At 38.6% G+C, this 20,309-nt stretch overlaps 1 protein-coding gene across 1 annotated transcript in view; it reads left to right on the top strand.

Annotated features, from left to right (window-relative positions):
* Positions 1–6,547: 6,547 nt before the first annotated feature.
* KIF25 (kinesin family member 25) overlaps positions 6,548–20,309 on the top strand; it is a 36,973-nt gene continuing 23,211 nt past the window's right edge. The window contains exons 1-5 of the mRNA XM_009329255.1: positions 6,548–6,562; positions 6,798–6,936; positions 12,027–12,130; positions 13,367–13,455; positions 15,000–15,042. Of these exons, the coding sequence (XP_009327530.1) occupies positions 6,548–6,562; positions 6,798–6,936; positions 12,027–12,130; positions 13,367–13,455; positions 15,000–15,042 (390 nt within the window). The remainder of the gene's footprint in view (positions 6,563–6,797; positions 6,937–12,026; positions 12,131–13,366; positions 13,456–14,999; positions 15,043–20,309) is intronic.

Raw genomic sequence — 20,309 nt, 5'->3', positions numbered from 1 at the left:
CGGGCAGCGCCTCGGCGCGCTGAGGGCGGCGGCACGGCCCGCCCGGCCCTCGCCTTTCCGGCCCCTTTCGGTTAAAAGCGTGTTTCTGGGCTTAAAACTTCGGGGGGGAATCCGAACTACAGCAGCCTGTGGGGACTTGGCTGGCAGCCTGACGCGGGGGAGAGGCCGCTCCGCCTGCGGCGGGGCTGGGAATGGGGTTTGGGAGCTGTGATCGGCCTTCCCAGCCCGGCTGCTGGGCAGGATGGGCGTCCAGCTGTTTCGGAAGGCAGCACCTGTGCGGAGGAATACTCTTGCTGCCACACCACTGAGGATCTCTGAGAGTGCAGCCTTGGAAATGGAAATTTATGGGGTTACTTATAAATAAATTAAATAGCACTTCTCTAACGATCTGGTCAGGAGATGGTTTTATAAAGCAAAAGCACTTAACATTTTGTACACCTGCATTTCCACATAAGCAGGCAAAGTGACAGAAAATACGGGTAATCATGGAATAGTAGGAGCCTATCCTGATTTTTATGTGCTTGTAGACAAACACTGTGCTGAGGAGATTGGGGGTAGGTAGTGCTTTGAATTTGGAAGGCAGAGAAACAGGAATGTAATAAAACTATTAAAATGAAATAACGTTCATCAGACTCGTATTTATTTCATTTTTACTGTTGTGGTTTTGGGTGGGTTTTTTCCTTAGACCAAAGAAGAAAGAATAGTTGTCCTGGAAACTGAAAATGCTGCACTTCATCTAAAACTTGCAGAGGTAACCATTGTTTGTTTTTCCAAAAAGAATTCTTATGAAAATAGAAAACAAAGACATTGAAAACTGCCTTTCTGTTTTCAAGTTTTGCACTCTTTACCTGTTGGGGAAATCTATGAAGGGATTAAGGCTCAGCGTTTTGTTGTTTTTTTTTTTTAATCAGCAATAATGATAGACTGATTAAGTAACTAGAAGTTGACATGTATTTAAATAACTGCCATTGTTTTAAATCTACAAAAGTGAACTGAGGGAATGACTCCACAAGCATTAAATATGGAATATTGCTTTCTGCTTGCAGGGAAAATATTTGCCTAAAACACAAGGGTAGATTTTGAAGGAATACTTTTTAGACATAATTGGGATGATCCTTTAAAAAGGATTATTCATGGAGCGCAGGAAAGACACTTCATTATGAGTAGACTTGCCAAAGATGCCCTATTGCATGTCTTCATAGCACTGGTGTTACACTTCTCTAGAAAAGGCAAGGTAGTGTCGGAGAGCATACAGCAACAACTGGATGCCCTCATTTCCTCATGTCCTTCTACGGAAGGTTATGTTGTTCCTAGACCATTACTGAAACAAGGAGCAGCCTGTGATGATGCTTGGGGTCTTCAAAGGTAGGATTTTAGAGATTTACCGAATTTTGAATATTCATCTACACTGCTAGACCAGAGCCAGCTGCGAGTATTAGTTGTGATAGAGACCGTTGGCCAAGAGTTTCTAATCTGGGCTGAAACATTAAATGGTTGGGTGACCTCAGGAAAGCCATTTGCCCTCCCTGTGTGTCTGTTAACACCTGTGGATAAAAGCAGGTTTAACATTTTTCAAAGCCTGACTGGAAGCAGATGGTACCTCTGAAATGAGTTTTGCTAGGTATACAGAAGAATACCGTAATTGATTCTGAGAAAATGTTTCTATTATTTTTGTTCTGCTTTATAATATTTACCAAATATATTAAGTATTTCAGCTGGGGTGTTTTTTTTTTACTCTCACAAACACAAGAAAGAAATTATTTTAGTCAGTAAGGTGCATCAGATGTAGGAAGTAGTTATCTGAGTATTAGATAATGAAGCCTTGTTTTCCAAATACAGCACTGTTTCAGTTTATTGCAAAACGTGCTGGAAGATACAAGCACCTGCAGACACATGAGGAGCGCGGCAGTGTTACCACCATCAGTCAGAAACAATGTCAAATGGTTTGTGGAAATACTTTACAATTAACCTTGCACTGATGTTTCTATTCAGCCGGTTATTTAAATATACTTAAAAGACTTTCGCTCCTCCTTGGTTAATTTGCCCCAGCAATCTGAAAACATGAGCTAAACTGACATGAAATAGCTTTACCTTAATTGAAGAGTCTCTATTAAAAAGAATACTAATTTTAATTAGATGAATTTAAGGTTGTGCAATGTTGCACCATATCTCCCACTATTTCACCAGCTATGCTGGTGAAAAAAGCTACTGCCCTCAGCTATCAGTCACTGACCCTTCAGATCTGCTGGTGGAGCTGCCTGAATGATTGATCTGTAACAAGTTCAGTCACAGTGACCGGGGTTAACAGAGGTCTCATTCTTAACTTGTAAAAGCTAATTGGGTTCGTTTTGGCTGAAGTGAGTGGGGGAGATTTGGAGACAAGCTTATGAGGATAGCCATAAATTAGGATTTGCAGTGTAAATGTTTGTCTATAGGTTCCATCGGTCCAACAAAAACGTTACCTCTTGCTGTAGACCTTCCCTTGCTTATGTCCTTAAAACAACCACGAATATCAGCACTGCCACTGTTTTCTGCAGCCTGGTATATTATTATCCTAGCAGCATATTGTAAGCATTGTTATTGAACATAAGAAGTCAGATTCTTTCCCTGTAGGCTTGCTTTTGCCTCTTTGGAAATGTGTTTGCCTACCTGCACAAAAGCCCCTTGCTTTTGTTCGCAGTCCTTGAGGTCCTGATCCTGCTGTCTTCCATACATAAAGCCAAGTCTGCCAGAATGGATCCGATTGCAGAACTGAGATTTCACTTTGGAGAACACCATTAAGTAGTTCAGTTTCACTTCTGTTTATAAGAAAGCTGACTATAAGAAGTTTTATAGTCAATTTTTGCTTCTCATGCATGAGCACAAATTTGCAAGCTCTGGTGTACAAAAAATTCTGATGAATGCCAGAAGTATTTTAATGGAGAAAGCCTCAAAACCAAGGCAGCCTTTGCAATAAAGATGAACTTGATAGTGGAAGTGATGAGGGGTTGACTGCAATGAAAGTAGAATTGACCGTTCCGCTTTTGTTGTCCATGTTGAGAAAAATGGGGGAGTCAGGGGGGAATCTGCAGATGGTGGAAAACATATCAGATGTTAAAAGTAGGTTTAACTAGCTTAAGGTTATTTAACAATAAGGCTTGAGCACTGCGGTTGCTTGTATCTATGCTTAATTTTTCACATGTGATGAGAGATACTAATTCTGGTGCGCTACTTGTATGCATTTTTGTCAAGCATGTTTGTAAATATTGCATCTAAGTAACATGACTCTTGAAGATCCTCAGAGTAAAAGAACACATGAACACTGTATAGAATCGGTCTCAATTTCTGGGAGCTTAAAGCCTGGAATAAAAAATGAGAGTTCGTTTAAAATAATCTCTTCCCGCTATTTCTTTTCTACGTAAGAACTTTTTATGTTAGTGCTAAGGTGGTGTATAGCTGTGCAGGACCTACAGTTGCATTTGTAATTAGAAGATGCATGTTTTGCGAAGGTGAAAAAGACACATGAAAAGGTTGGTTTAGGTAAGTGAAGTACTTTTCTTGGAAAATATAATTTTCCTTTATTCTAACAGCTCCAGGACATTGTATTGTTTTTGCAGATGTCATCTGAAGTTAAACTGCAATTCAATGTTTACTTTTTACCTATCATTTTCAGATAATTGGAATTAAATCAAACCCATTTTGTGTGTAGATTTAGCTCTTTCATGTCATTTTACTCTTCTATGCTCTGTTAAGTTAAGTAACAGGGATCTGCAGTCACAGAATTTATGGCCTGAATAAAGTAGGAACCAAGTCTGTGCTAGAGACGAGTGCATTCCAAAAATAAGGAAAGAGGCTATTAGTACTGGTTAAGGAATGATAGATGTCAACAGGTTGCAGGGGAAAGTAGGTGAAGAAGTTGCAGCTCATTTTAAGCATGAGGACTGCCAGTAAATGACGAAAATGCAGTGTTTAATGTAATACAGATTCTGTCATATTGCAGAATTTCACAAGTACTCTACAGAGATTTCTTTTTTGTGTTCTTGCCTGTAAATATTTAAAGTTGCACTATTTCTATTTTCCTTTTGATTTCAACATCTCAAAAAAAAAAATTTGGCTGTAAAAAATGCTTTTGCATAATAGGTGATTTTAGATTATTAGAAAGCATTCTTCTCCACATCCTTTAAAAATTGCTTTGGTTGCTTTGATCTCCGAAGACCCAGCTTAGTGCTTTGTTGGTACAGTTTTGCACTATTGCAACTCTCCTGAATGTAATGGAGTTGGTGTTGGCAGGAAGCTAGAGCGATAGACACGAAGCTGGGGGCTTGTGTATTACCAGCTCCTTCAGGACTTTAGCAGTTAACACAGGTATGTGTGTCCTCGTTCTGCTTCGTGTCCTTTCAGAGAGCTTTCCGCATTAAATGTAGTTGCCGGAAGACACTTAAACCAGCACGGTAACCGGCCCTTTTCCCTAAGTGAAGGCACAGTTTTAACCATTTAGATCCACCTCAAGCATAAGTAAGGGGTTTTAGGTACTACAAAAGCGTTTCTGTAATCTGATGCTGAGGTTTACCACCCCAAGGAAGTAGAATATTGTGATGTTAGCCAGTTACCTCCAGGTCATCCTTCACGTGACTCAGAAAAAGGTGAAAGCAAAGAAATTATGTATTTACAACACCACATGTAATCAGATAGTTGAGTTACAAATGTTTACAGGGACAAAGGGGACAGAATGCAACAGAAAACATGAGTGCTTTGAAGTGATTGTTTAGGTGAATTTTTTTTTTTTTTTTTAAACAGTATCAAGGGTTGGCTGGAAGAAGCACTAATGAAGTATTGCAGCTCTACTCTGCTCATGGTCAGCAGCAGAAATTGCAGAGGAGTTCTGTTGTAACCCAGCTGCATGGAGCAATAAAGGTAAAGACATTTAGTAATAATGTAGGCATAATCTATGCCCTAAACATTTACATGATTATCAAATATAGTAAAACCCAGAAAACAGTCAGATATGAACCTGATCTATGGCTTTATCGTATTCACAGCAGTGCTTGCAATGAAGGGTAGCAATGCATGAGTTGGCTTAAAATTTATAGTGGTTTTGCTGCAGAAGGCCACAGAGTCACCTGAGAAGCTGGTGGAAGTGGCTGCTCCTGAGCTCCAGGATCTTATGTATAGGCTGCTATCAATACCTGAGCTAGATTTTTGTAATCAGAACCTTGCAATCTGTGATTTGACTCTCATATAGACATCCCCTGTAAAACAATAATTGTGATATACTTTAACCAGATAGGCAGATCCTTTAAAAAAGCATTGGAGAGCTCCACTGATTTCACTAAGAGTTCTGCTCTGGTGGACCTCACAAGAGGGAGTAGTTTGCTGTATGCTCACTTAGGTTGTCTTAATTTTTGCATCACAGAGACTGGAACTGTTCTTGCAGTACCAGTACCATAATATTTTCCTTTGTTGAAGTACTTACTCCTTAAGTTACTCCATAAAATAGTGAGTTCCTTTCAGGGACGCTAACAAATGTCGGCTTTTCTCAGGGCAGCACTGAATGCCTGCATAAAATGACTGAAAAGTATCTCAGGAAAGAAATCTGATTCTTAACAGGCAGAAGGATGTAGCTTAGTTGTAGCATAGCGGGACTAGATGATCGTTGTAGGTTCTTTCCAACTGAACTATTCTGTTCTAATTACAGTGATTCTGCTCAGTAAATTTTGCAGTGGTGTTTTACATTTTAGGTTAGCTAGAATGGCAGAACTGCTTGTGATGCAATACCGGTGGATTGAGATGGTTTACTATCAGAGATCAGTGAATGTTAGGAGAGAGCAAAGCTCTCCAAATAAAAGTCTAGATTAATGATAATGCTATACACGTAATAATAAAAAAAAAAATTCTTCCCAGTTATATTCTGTGGCTTTTGAGAGTGAGAAATGTAGTGATTTTCTCCCTTCAGTTTAGATTACTGTTTTCTCATTGAAACTAATCCATTAATTCAAGGTCAGTACCACAGTTGGAAAAATAAAATGTCACAGAATATGTGACACTTTGTACCAGGCTGACTAATGAAACATCACAGTGCCTCTGTGAGATAAGGTATTGTTAAGTTCATCTTACAGATGCCTTTACATGTTCGTTCCAAGACTTAGGTGTCAAGAAGTCTACTAATCCTAAAATCAGGTCAATTTGTTTGGACTTTTAAGTGAATATAAGCTGCTCTTATAAACATTTAAAAGTCTCATCATGCAAGTTATGCTGAGTTATATCCATAATACAAATACTTTTCTGAACAATAAAGGTTTCTGATCTTTTCAAAATACATCTATTCTCATAGGAAGGCATAGAACTGGCTTATTTAAGAAATGATTTAGAGTGAAGCTTAGCAAATACCTCCTGATCAAAGTGTGGAAAATGGATGCAGTAAGGGATATATGGATCACAATTTTTCATTGCTAATTCTGGATACGTCTTATAAGTGGACAGAACACACGCATGCTCACACACACTTATTTTTGTTTGATGAAATAAGAAAGAGACTTTGTTATACCTGAAGCTGTGTTATGGTCCAAGTATGTACCATAAGATGGTAAGGATCCATAAAGTCTTGCTGAAGTCTTTAGGAAAGGACATTGCTAAATATCTTGCAGGATCCTTCTCTAAACATGCTGAAAGATATACTCCTGAAGACTTCCTTTCATCAGGCAGAGGGTTCTTTCTGACTGTGGTATCTCACCATAATTATTTGTGGTGGTGTTATATTGATTCTTCCTTAACCGCTGTTTCTGTGTCTTTATAACGTATTTTTTCTTCTTGCTGAGAAGAGGCTTAAGCAAGACCTGAAGAGCCTCCGTTCATTTGCTCTTGAGCTTTCAAAAGACTTTCAGCGTCAAAGCAAGACTTATCTTTACCAAGTTTTGACAGCAGTCCAACGGATACAGCTGCAAAATGAAGCAATGCAAAGTAAGGCTTGTTGCACTTATATTTCAAACATGTAACATCAACAATGTCATTGTTAAATGTTACTAAGATTAAAAGGTTGAGTTTGATTTTTGAGAAACGTGTCACTGAAATTGTAGCGCTTGGTTTTTGTTTGACATTAGATCATCAAGGAGTTCTGAAGTGTTAGAAAGAGTACAAATAACTCTGCAGAGGTTATGACTGATAATTTGGATTTAGCTTTTGTGTTTGATTGCAGCTGCTACTAGACTGCTGCTGAGTTGGCTCAGCTGTAACATGTTTAATCTGAAGTTCTCAGGCTTGTTATCTTGACTATTTTAGAATAGCTGAATAAAGAATGTGTTGCTTTAGCTGAAATTTGTCTGCTTTTGACTGTACCAGAAAAGGACTCAGGTGATTTCAGAGATTTCTGAAATTAGGACAGACAGGATTTTTAATGTTTCTGTGAATTTACAGAGAAAATTTTACTTCCAAATCAAAACCAGTTCCACTCGCTAGACTGTAGATAATAACACCCTACAGACTACTGTTTCGGAATTCAGGTCCTTCCGTGTTCATGTGTACAAATAAAGCAGACCCTGCAGTGCAATGGCACTTTCTGCCCTCATCACTGAGGACTACGTGCATTGTTCCTACACCTGGATCTCTTGGCATGGATCTCTGCACCTGCTTTCAATGTCCTTGATTCTGGTGGAGCTCCTACCAGGCCTGAGAAGCACATGGCACAGATGGAGCTTCAATTGTTTGAAGCTTAGCAGCCTGATGAACTAACAACAAATAAAAAATTTATAATCAGAGTCCCTGAGTGATGCTCTGATATCCATGTGTTGCCATTTAAAAGGTACTTTTTTCTCCTGCTTTACTTTTTGGTTGAAATATTTAATTCTGGGACTGATTTGGTTCTGATGGAACTACTCATGCTGATACCAATAAACAGCATTCTCAGTGATGGGTGTTTGCAGAACTTGTCCCTGTATGTTATGTACTAAGTAAATTATGATTAAAATTTATTTGATTACCATATTATCCATGTAGACAAAATGCTTAATCAAGTTGTCTTTAAAATGGAAAAAACCAAAGTGGAAAATTAACCCTAGATAAAGGTGAATGTTCCCCTTGTTGAAGCAGGGGGCTAAATGAACAGATAGGAGGTTGGATTTGGCACTTGAGCTGTTGTGGTGTAAATAAATAGTAAATATTCCTCATGAGGCTTTGCAAATTCCTGTTGACTGTTCTCAGTTTGCACTTTGTGGTGCATTGTTCTATGAAATCGTAACAAGGAGAAGCTCCCTTGCCTATAACAAAACAGTGTGTTGGTACTTATGTGGATGACTTATATTTTTAAATTGGCCATTTTTCAGTTCTCTGTCAGATGTTTTAGATGGAGATTCTATTGTTAAGGTTAAATATGACAGTCAGAATTGCCATCCTTAAATTACATATAATCTTTTGGAAACAGAAATCCCAAAGTGTGTATTCTGGAGACAATATATGTTATCAGTTTAATCCTAAAATAGAGATTAAAAATGAGGGAGAGAATTACAGAAGAAACGTTCAAGTAGGTTAATTTCAAGGCTGTAGTTGACATGCAGCAAACTATAAAACTTTCCTGTAACAATTCAGTAGTCCCTTGCTTAGAAATATTTATTCACAGTCTGAAAACCAGGCTATTGCCATCTTTCCTACTGAAATTTAAATAGTAGTAATTCTTAGGAGAGAGAAGTGCCCATTCTTTTGTTATAGGCCTGTTTCCCTCATAAACAAAGCTGCTCTCATTTTAGCAAAAAATACTGGCCACCTGACTGCAAATGGTACTACTCAGGCAGATGCAGTAATTCAGCAGATTTCTGGAAGGGTAGGAATTTCTAAAAACTTAAGATGACTTTTTAGATTGCTTCACCACACAGGTATTATCAGAAAGAGGAAACAACAGTATCTGTGCATGCAGAACATATTTTCAGAGAGGGGAAACCACTGTTCTCACTGCTTGGCAAAGTGGCGGGCACTAAGGAGCAAAATCTGTCCAAGTGAATATGTGACAGAGGAGTTGCTGCAGGTTGCTGACGTATTTTGTGAAAGCTGCTGCAGCCCAGCAACTTAGATATCCTTTGTGGTTCCAGGACACTTTCTCTCTGGGGTGGAGAAGAGGAAAAATTGGGTAAGGAGCTTATTTCCCACTTAGCCCATATGCTGGCATCTATGTGTGGTGCTCCTCTTGGAGAAAGCTGAGCTCTGCACTGTGCTGATGACTTGTATTTGTGGAATGTGAACTACCATCATCTTTTACCCTCAACTCGACAGCAGAGTCTCACCAGCTCAGCTGCCTTTGGAAAGCCTTTCCTTCCTAGCGTAGAGTAGGGGAGGAGGAGAGGGACCTTGGATCCAGCAACAGAAATATTGCAGCAGCCTAAAGAATAATGTTATAGCCCAGGATATAAAACACAGCTGAATTCAAAAGAAGTTCTGGAATTAAGTCTACTACATCATAGCTGCTTATCCTAGAAGGCATGGTCAGATGACCTCCTTTTTAAACTGGAATCTAGTATAGAAAAAAACATTAAAAACCCCAGGGAACTATGGGGACAGCTACACATCCATATCTGTGCTAGGCTGTGGCGGTGCTAGGTTATGCTGCTCCGGTTGTTCATGTCCCCGTCGTGGACCTTTCCGTTACGCTGGTGTAGCTGTTTGTGTGACCACACACAAATCAGATCAGGGAGCTCATCCAGGACAGAAATTACTCAGCATGAAGGATTGCTTTTAGACCTCCATGTGACCGTGGAAGCAGTTGTGCAAGCACAGCAGAAGGTCTGGTGCAGCACTGAATGGGGGGGAATGAAAAACTCCTTAATCAGGACTGTCAATTAAAGAAACATTACGGTCCTGAACGTGTTTGCAAGCCATCAGTCTTCTACAACTGTTAGTATGAGTATCGATGAAGATCCTAACTGTGCTCAGTGACGTTTAAACAGAAAAATCAGCATTCTCAGCTCCCAGAAAGTTTCTGTATAGGTCGATGAGATGGGCAAAGCATGAGGGAAAGGGATGTCGCTACATGCCTGCAGCCGTTACAGACTACTTCTCTTGAATAATGAAGAGTGGGTTATTAGTATTTTAAAACAGATGCACCCAGTGGCTGCCCCTAGGTTGTGGATGAAAATGTAACTTCAGCTTGCAGCTGATGCCAAACAGAAAACTAGCAAAATGTTAAATAAGTTGTATATTATATAATAGTTATTATATAGTTATAAGTTATATAACTATATAGTTATAAATATAGTTTATATTTATAACTATATAGCTTCACTTTCAGAAAAATTACAAGTTCAGAAATAATTTCTGCATTAGGAAACTTGCTCTGTGGAGCTTCTATTCAAGAAGTTTTTCTGTGCTGCACATAAAGCTTTACAGAAGATCGACATTACAACTGATGGTTGACTCTTACAAATACCAAAATATCATCTGCTAAATGCAACAACTTGACTCATTTTCTACAGATCGCAGTCCTTCACCTGTCTGCTCAAAAGCCCTGGTGTCAAATTAGGAAGCCCCAAGGTTGATCTCTGTTTTCACAGTCATCTTCACCATAGGAGGGCTAGTTAGAAAAAGAAAATTGAGTAATTAGGGCCTAAGTTAACTGAAACTGTCCAGTAGGCTTCTCACAGTCCTCATGAAGAGACCACTTAAATATTGAAAAAAACTAGTAATTTTTTTTTCAAGACTGGAAGAATGGAAGAGTACCCTTAGCACCTATTGCTTAACTTTACCGCTTATTCAGGAGACTTCAAGAACTGAAAGGTTGTGTGTACACAAATTTATAAATTAAGATACTTATTATGGAGATTACTTAAATAATCAATGGATTCCAACCTCGTATTTTGAAAAATACTGTATGATTAGCGGTCAGTGAATGCAAGAGTCACTTTTGACAATTTATTGTAACATATTTGCACATGATTCTCCAAACCAAGACATACTAGTGTTGCTCCACATACAGAATGCAAGAAAAGGATTTTTCTTAGTGAAACTCCTGGACTTTGATTCCCCAACTATTAATATCATGTTTCCCCTGCATGCGTGCACTTGTGGAGGAACATTATGAGCTGGAGGTGAACAGCATGTGTATTACAAAAATTAAGATCTGAGAAATTTCTAGTGTAGACAAATGTCCCTTGAAGTCATCTGATTTTTAGTCTATACCAGAGAATGTAAATCATGTGTGTGACATGCTGAGATTTTAAGTCTGTTCCTTTCTTTGTAAGGTAGCACATACTGAGGCTGGTGGCCATCCTGCTACTCAGCTCTCACTCTACATCTTCAAACTGCTCACTAATTCCTGGGGAGATTGATATCCCACTGGGGTTCCTAAAAGCATGCTTTGTACACAAGTTTACAGTCACATTATGTGCCTTCTGGGCTGTATGTTTGTTTTAGGCCTGCTCAGTGTTAATGTAATTGGGCTGAAATAAAACCATTTGTGAACTTAGAAGGCTTTTATAATGACCCATATTGCTCTCCTCAGTTTTGTGAAGGAGACTCCTTGGGGTTCAAAAGATCAATCTTTTTTATGAAACCCTACCCATGAAGTGAGTGCACCTATCTTAAAGGGGAACGTTATAGCTGTTTTACAGGATTAGTAGCACTGTCAGTGAGGCTGAGGAAAAATGATAGGTTAACTGCTTGTAAAGTTAGCTGGCATGAATCTAATAATATGCAAATATGGCACGAGCCTTGCAAGTGACAGCCCCATCCAGAAGCAGGTTGGTTCAAGTTTAAGTTTCAGGCTTCGCTGACAGGTAACACTAACTAAACCGACACATTTGAACTGCCTTTAAATATCTTGTCGTTTTGATTGTTTTTCAAGATTTCACATGTATACCTGTGGTAATTATCTGTAACTTCGCCTAGCCATTTCACAGCAAGAAGTATGATGGGATTTTTCAGAGGTGTCTAGTAAATCAGGAACTAACCCTCCTAATTTAAGTTGGGTAGAAGTTAAAAAGGTTTATGCTTATATTTCATGAGGTGCTACTGGAAAATTAATTTCGTAAAGTCACAGAATTTAGTTCTTTGAAACAGCTTTCTTTTTCCAGTGTTTCAGATAAAAGCTTTTGATCTTCAGCGGTCTCTACTAGAGGTGACAGAGAGATATGAGAAAGAAAAGCAAAAGAGGAGAGCTCTACATAACAGCTTAGTTGTAAGTATCTTTAATAACAGAACATTTTATTATGTTGTTGTAATTATGCCCATAATTTCCTCACCAATAAAACTAATGAACATACTTTTCATGGATATATCACTTCCTCCAGCTGTCTATATATGATGCATTTCTTTGCTGAAGCACATTTGTCTTACAATAAGCCCCAGCCCATTCTTTTTACACAAGCATCTTCCAAATGTGCTCCTGGAGCATACTGCACTAAGGAGTATCATCCATTTTGAATAGTGAACAAAACTTGAGTTTCTTCATCCTGTTCTCTAAATACGTAGCTTCTGAAATTGTTTTAGAATTCTTAAAATGATTAACTTGAAATTGCAAAGTGGTCGTCTTTTATTTTTCCAAATATATCTAGCTGTATCCTGCTCAGCCATTAGTGATGGCTCGGGATTAATTTTTTTCCTTTTTGTACTTTAACTTTACTCTTCTGCCCACCCCCCCAAATGACTAGTTTTGGGTTGCCTGATTCAGGACCTGATTTTTAGAAATGCAAGCCACCTTCAAACAAAATTCTTCTAAGTTTTTCTACCTACAAAAAGGAAGCTCTTTGTTAAAAAGTACTTACCTTCCAAACTCTGCCTTGTGTTGCAGTTTACTGAAAAGATGTTCCCCAAGGCAGGGGGCAGTTAATGCCAGTGGTCACTAGCCATCACAGGCAAGCTGTTTTCGCGAATACAAAACAAGAAGAACTGATCACCAATAAAAAGGAAGGAAAACAACCAGGTTAGATAAACTGAACTCTGAAACAGCCCGCAGAGAAAAATCAGTTACTGGCTTTTTAGTCATGTATGAGCACACAGTGGAGAGGAAAAGGTACAAATTTTTTTATATTCCACATCTTCCTCAGGGCTGGTGGAAGAGAAATGGAGTGTGTAATCTTGTCTGTTGAGTTAATACAGGTGTTTGAAGAAGCTCAAGTAAAGAGGAAGGAGACTGAAGAGGGGAAAACGGCTTGGATTGAAAGCCTTTTTTTTTTTCCATATAGACTGGAGAGGGCTACAGGGTTCCAGAGCTCTGAAGAGCTCATACTTCCTCAAGTACTTTCTCCTAACTTCTCAAGGCAAATGATATTGGTACTATTTTTCCTTCCACAGAGTCTAAGTGATGTTGTAAACACCTGCTTTCTTAAACACATTCATGTCTGCTTCACAAATTCCAGTGTATTTGTCCTCTCCAGTAGTTTGTGTTAAATACATCTTAATATTCTAACCCTAGGAACTGAGAGGAAATATCAGAGTCCACTGCAGGATCCGACCATTACTACCTTTTGATACTGCTGCTGGACATTCGATATCACAAGATAGGTAATTTATTTTGGCTGTGTTAGATCTTAGCTGACTCATAATTAATATACAGAGAAAACAATAGTTATATTTATGTGAGAGCAACTCTGTTCTTGATTTTTCTGATTTTATGTGTGTGGAGAGATGATGATGATATCATAAAAACTAATTGCTGTTTCCTTTTCTTTCTCCTGCTAAATTAGCTTTAGCCAATCTCATCCCCTTGTCTAAAAGTATGTCCACCTGAAGAGAAAGCCATAGCTGTTCTGCCAAGCCAGGAATATCCCTGGGTACTCCTGGCTTGGCAGAAGTAACACAGCTGCAATCAGTTTAGAGTATATTCACTATCCTATACAAATTCTGGGATATGGTAATGGAGTATCTGTCAGAAGTCATGGGCAGAGAAACACACTCAGCATTACAGTTGTTTTGTAATGCTATAGAACAGATTTGCTGTCAGCACAAACACTGGTAATTCTATTTCAGTATAATTTGGCTCTGCATCCCTAATTTATAATACATTTACTGTAACTGAAGTGTCAAAACATTCCAAGATCCAAAAGGAAAAGAGGGATTAGATGCAAGTATGTGCTATAACAATGCTATGAATTCTCCACAGACAACTAAGATGAAAGAAGGTGGGGATTGAAACCCACACAAAGAAAGAAAGAAGGGGAAAACTAGGTGGGTGGCTAGAAACCAGTAACATTATCATTTGCCCTATCAGTAAATAACTGATTTGGGGCTTTATTTTACTTTTGCTGGCTGGTAATTCTAAAAGAGTACATTCAGTGTTTTGAAGTTTATTAATTTTTGGCAAATCTTTAAAAAAATACAGAATTGTTTTAATTAAAACAACATGAAAAATAGCAGACAAGAAATTTCAAGGAGCCTGAAGGGAGAAACTTGCATTAACCTGTGCTTGATATACCTGGGAATGAACCCACTCACTGTTTTTGTTGCTGTATGGAACAGTGCAATCAGGTACTGAATTGCAGTGTGAAACAGGATGGACTGGGCCAAACAAACAATCATTAAGTCTTAACTTTTCTTAATATATCAAAAAGTAATTTAAAGAAAACTTAGTTGTAACGCTAAGGACTGATTCTCAAAACACTTACACACATGAATGAATTTATACACCTCAGCAATCCCAGTCAGTTTTTGGACTAGTAATGGATGCAAGATCAGGGACAAATACCTAAAAAGAGCGTGTTTTTCACTTTAATGTTCTAAAGTGAAAGCCTCTTGTTACAAGCTCACGTTACAATCTCAAAATAATAGAATGGTTTGCATGGGAATTAGTCTTAATTGGGTTTGTTCTAAATTTCTTTTTTTAAGCAGATTATTTTGCTTGATTGCTCTTTAATTTGTTTTTTATTCACAATTAACTGTGGTGTTAGTATGTACATGGGGTACAACAATAATGGCAATTCTGAAAGGTACTCTTCAGACAATGTGTAGTTCACAGACATTTTGAGCATTGACGTTCCTGAGCTAAATGGAACATTTATGGCTTGAAACATACCTTTTTTTTCCCTATTGAATTTTTTTTTTTCTTACAGGCAAAGAAACTTTTCAGAAAAAGTGGCATATGCAGCTGATGATGTGAGTATTTGATGGTGAAATTCAAAAGCACATTCACAGATACTAGGAAGGAGAAAAAAGCGGGACATGTGAACCATGGGTTTTTTAAAAAATGAGGTACTTTCTTTTCAATCAGTTCCCAGCTTTGATCACCCATGGGTGCAATAGCAGGTGATTCGTGCTGTTTTCATCCTGACTCTTTGTAGTAGCAATAGCTTGAAGCTTCTGCTGGTGCAGTCATCCATGAACCGGAGGTTGTGTGTTTGCAGTAGTCAAACCGCTGCAGACTTCCTGCAGTCAGTCCCTTTGAGCCACTTGTGTTTACTGTAACTATTTCTAAAATTATGTCTGGCTTTTTTCATTTTATTATTGCAACACAATAGGAGAGAAATACGGTATCTCACGAACCACAGCAGCCGACGTGGTACTGCAGTCAAGCATGTTAAAGTGTCCTGGCTTAGATCCATCAGAGGAAGGAGAATGAGCATTGAGGTTGCAAAGCCAGATGACATTCCAGCATTAACTGAGGCCATTACCAAGATACAAAATTTAAAAAGGCACAGTAGTGTGAGCTAAGGTCAAAGTATTAAATTGGGGTTTAATTTTCTTAGCCGCCATAGTTCGTAGTTGGCTGCTCACTGTTACTTACATGGTGATTAGCCAAATTCTCTTCTGTAGTATAGTGCTTAAAATACTGCTGAAGTGACCTGCAGTATGTTATGCATTTAAATCTCCCAAATTATAGCTTCATGAGGCAGATCTCAGTTGCATAGAGTGGATACTTAGAGAGAGAGAGATATACAATTAGGAAACTAATGGAGCACATGAAGAGTCAGCTAAGAAAGAGTAAATATGTCAGGAGATAAAAAACAGGGATCTGTAATGGTAGATGTAGTATTCTGGATGCCATGACCCGTTTATCGTACTACAAAATGCCAGGACAATTTCTGACCTGTCAAATTTTATTGCGTGAAGATGAAATTAGATAATATTTAGGTTTTGGATTATTTCATAGAGATATATATTACTGTATCTATACATTTACAGGCAAAGCAGTGTCTGCTTGCGTATGCCAATTTATAAGTTTTAATTTGTATGAAACAGTGACCTGGTAACGTTCAATATGCTAACCTGTTCTCATGTTTACAAGTCCTTATGAAGTATTCCAGGAAAATAAATGTATGCATGGACTTGATTGTAAAATGAAATTTGCAAGATACTAACTTCCTGTTTTTAGAAAACACAACATTGACTTCAAATGTTTTACTGGTTTGCCTTGACATTTATTTGGTTAAAATGCTTTCTAGTTTTGATCAAACACCTTAAGTCTTTGTGTTAGTTTCTTAATATGAAATTTTTTTTAAGAAAAAAAAATATTTTTGTTTAAAATATCCAAGTTTATGACGGAGGATAAAAGTACAACTGACTTTTTACAAAAAGCAGTCCATTTAGACTATTCTAACAAAAGTAAAGGAAAACAATGTTTATTGACTGCTTATTTTGCTTTTAACAACTGAAGGTGTTAGGCTTGTGGCTAGGATAAATATGCAATTTTCAGATAAAATTATGGGGCTTGATTTGTTATTGAGCTTTTAGTTGCAACACAAAGCTCCTATTTCTGGAAACAAGTTAACCATTTTCCAGACAAGTATTTATGATTTAAAGGAAATTTTAGATCAAGGTGAAGGAAGACTGTGATAGAGGTGCTGAGTTTATTAGTTTTGCTTTTTAGATCATGGCTGTCTTTCCAGATTTTTCCCTGAAAATACTTTATATGTGTAACATAACCACGCAGTTTTATGCCATGATAATTTTAGAGCTAATCTGCATTAGAAAGCAGAGCTGCATTTGAGAACCACAGTCAATGTAGTCCAGCATACATATCGGAAACTATGGTTGGATCTTCTGGACAAGCTTCAGCTTGATGTTGTTCCTGGATTGGACTGGAGCTCTAGTAATATGCTGATCTGTCTCATCTATGCTACAACTTCATCATGTTATAACTAGAATAGGGAAAACATCTGTCTCGTAGTGAAAGACCACAACAGAAATTGCAGTATAAAGCAGCTTTGCTTCTCTTCTGCCAGGAGCTGTGTTAAGACTTCCTTCAAACTGTCTGTAGATAGGCAGAACTGACACTTGGACAGAATGGTTGTGTATCTTTTTGTGAGACTGAGACTACATGAATTCCATTTAGTCTTTGAGTGTTTTTTCTTCTGTTTATTTAGAGATTTATATCATTCTTCAAAAGACACGTTATCTTCTCTATAATCTTGCTCATCTTGTCTAGAGAATCATTATTCTGATTCTAAGTCTAAAAAAGGCTTAGGATTTTACTGGATGTACAGAAGAGTATTTCATTTCAGTTTTTGAGCTACATGAAGATTTTTGAAGTTTTCTTTTTGCTTTCTCACGTACGTCCAGCTCCTCAGCATTACAGTAACAGCTGTCTGAGCCTTTCTCCTGAAGCTTGTTGTGCAATAATGGTGGAGAGTGAGTACGCACTACACATCAGGTTGAACTACTCCATGTAGATTAGGACATTGAGCAGTGCTGGTATTGTCACTACCTGAAAAAATGAGTAGATGAAGTACTGAATGCTCAGAATCTTCTTGGTGGTGACAGAGCAAGGAGGAATGGGTGCAAATTGAAATACAGGAAATTCAGCTTAAACATGAAAAGCTGTGAGGGTAGTCAAACACAGGAACAGATTGCCCAGAGAGGGTGTGGAGTCTCCATCTTTGGAGATACTCAAAACCTGGCTGGACATGGTCCTGGGCAACCTGCTGTAGCTGACCCTGCTCTGAGCAGGGGGTTGGCCTCGACAATCTCTGTAAGTCCCTTCCCGACGCAACCATTCTGTGATTCTGGCCTAGGATCCCACTTGCTGTTCTTCTGTAATTTCGTCCATCTCTGGCAGGGTGTGCTGTGTGTGCTAGTGAATGTAGGTGTCATGTTTGAATGAGTAGCTATGTTTTCAGCTGGATTCACAACACCAAACGTAGACACTTAAATGAGGTGCCTAATCACTCCAGACTCCCCTTGTGGTTGCTGAAGAAAAGTAGCCACCTCCAGAGGGAAAGTCATTCACCTAAGAACTGAATTAAACTTTAAGTATGTTTGTCTCTATCCATGACTACACAGGCACCTGAGGCACCTGCCCTAGCCTAACACCTGACGTGATGTTTGAATCCAACTTCCTTTGTCACAGAGAAAAGAAACTGGCTGCCTCTACATGATTAATTCCTTTCAAATCATTTTGAGAAGGTTTTCACTTGTGAGTAGTTAGAAAAAGGGGATGGCAAAGAGGCTGCATGACTTAGCAGGGAAGGTGCAAGATTCTGCTGTTTCTTAAAATAGGACTGGCAAAACATGAATTAACACAGCCAAGACCCTCCTTTTCTTGGGAGGTAATTTTGTAATAGATCAGGTAGATGTAGCTATAGCAGTTGGAGACATTATCGCTGCCCAGTTGCTTATCACCATCCCCAGCTAGAGGTTTCTTCCCCTGGTGCTTACCCAGTGTGGGGAATCCTTTAAGCTGTCTGTGTCAGCCTCGGTGCTGTGTCAGCTGGTTGCACTGAAGTCGGCAGTGAAACATGAGGAGCAGTCGCAGTCTCCTTTACATTGGCTCTGCTGTGGAGCAGTAGTCTTGGGAAAGTGGGCATAGCCTTCAGCATATATGCAGTAACAAGCGATAAGAAATGATAATTATCGCAGCTGGATTCTGTGATCATGTCTATATCCACTATTCCATATAACTTATTTAAAATTATTTCTCTGCCTTACTGAATTTCACTTACTGAACTGCTCCCCAGGCTTGGGGGGTCAGGCTTGGGTGTCAGGACAGATTGTGAATATTTATGAAGTATCCTTTTGTCATTTCCATGATTCATATTGCCCTGAAAGAACTCAGACTGGGAGTATTCTGTGACTCTGGGGTGAAAAAAAGGTTCTTCAGTGTTCATGAGAGAGAGCTGTATGGATTTCACAAGCACTATTGACGGGGAAACCTGATGAAATTCTGTAGGCCAGCAGCTGTGGTGGATATGGTAGGCCATACTGAACTCCTGAGAAAGGAAGGTCATTACCAATGCTCATATGAAACTTCAGCCTATTAACAGTTCTTTTGTTTCTATGTCATGCAAATAGAGTTTTTTCTGTCCCATTTCTCAGCTTAGGGAAAGCTGGTCTGCAAGTAATTTGATATCTCAATCAGAAGTGTGTTCCATAACTGTATCCTTTTCCTCTTTTTTTTTTTCCTTCCCCCAGAGCCTTTTGGTTACTGATCCTATTAGAATTTCTTTGTCAGGCCTTTTTGTATAAAGTGTTGTACTCACATCTGTCCTGCTGCTAGATTTGCCAGTACTGGGATGGCTAACATAGCTCATTCTGTAGAGTGGGTGTTGTCATCATTAGGTTGATAATGATGCATTGGCCTTCTCCAAAGAGGAGGAAATACTTGTAAACTCAAGACAAGAAATTTTATTTTTATTAGCCATTTGCTTGCTGGACATACTGTTACGCAGTCGTTATTTACTCAGCTCTTTACAACTTCATTCTGTGGCAATACTCATTTGAAGGCCATTAGTTCAGCATTCCAAGCCACTTGTCTGAAGCACAGTAGGAATTTCAGCACTCTCATCAAATGCAGTAATGTAACTGCAGGTTAGTAAGCTAGGAAACTTCCCTGAATTAGATGAAGTATTTTGCATGCTAGTGAGCTTCCACCCAAATTGTTGTAAGCCCCCACATTTTTTTTTCTTTACTTTTCTCTGCAATTAAGCAACATATGCCATGAGGAGCAGAAGGGCACAGAAGTTGCTATGTAAGGCATGCCAGACTGCTGTGATTACACTCTAGTAATTAGTTTAGTAATTAGTAAACTCTAGTTTAGAGCTGCTTACATATCTGTCAGACTTACAAAACTACTATATAATCCATCTGGAAAGTGGATTCCACTAAAAACTCGTGGAATTCTACCTATTGTGCTAGTGCAGTTCTTTCTCACAGTTGTGGACTAGCACGTTTTTCTATGAAATGTGCATCTTCTGCTCAGTTCTAGGCACAAATATATATGAAATCAATCTGAAAAGGCACTGTGAAAACTGGCTCTATAATAAAAAAGGGCTCTTTTTGCCATTTTTTTCTACCTGTGGTGGCAGTTAGGGAGGTTGGGTTTACTTGCCTGTGGCTTTCTAGGCACATAAGAAGTTCAGGTGAGGGTTTGGATCTTTCTCGTGAACTTAAGTGCACATATTTTGTGTTGGTTGTTCTTTAATAATCTG

Source organism: Pygoscelis adeliae, unplaced genomic scaffold (genome assembly GCF_000699105.1).
Source record: "Pygoscelis adeliae isolate BGI_AS28 unplaced genomic scaffold, ASM69910v1 Scaffold77, whole genome shotgun sequence".
Lineage (NCBI taxonomy): Eukaryota > Metazoa > Chordata > Aves > Sphenisciformes > Spheniscidae > Pygoscelis > Pygoscelis adeliae.
Note: the sequence above shows the minus strand (reverse complement) of the source record. Positions and strands in the feature narration are given on the sequence as shown.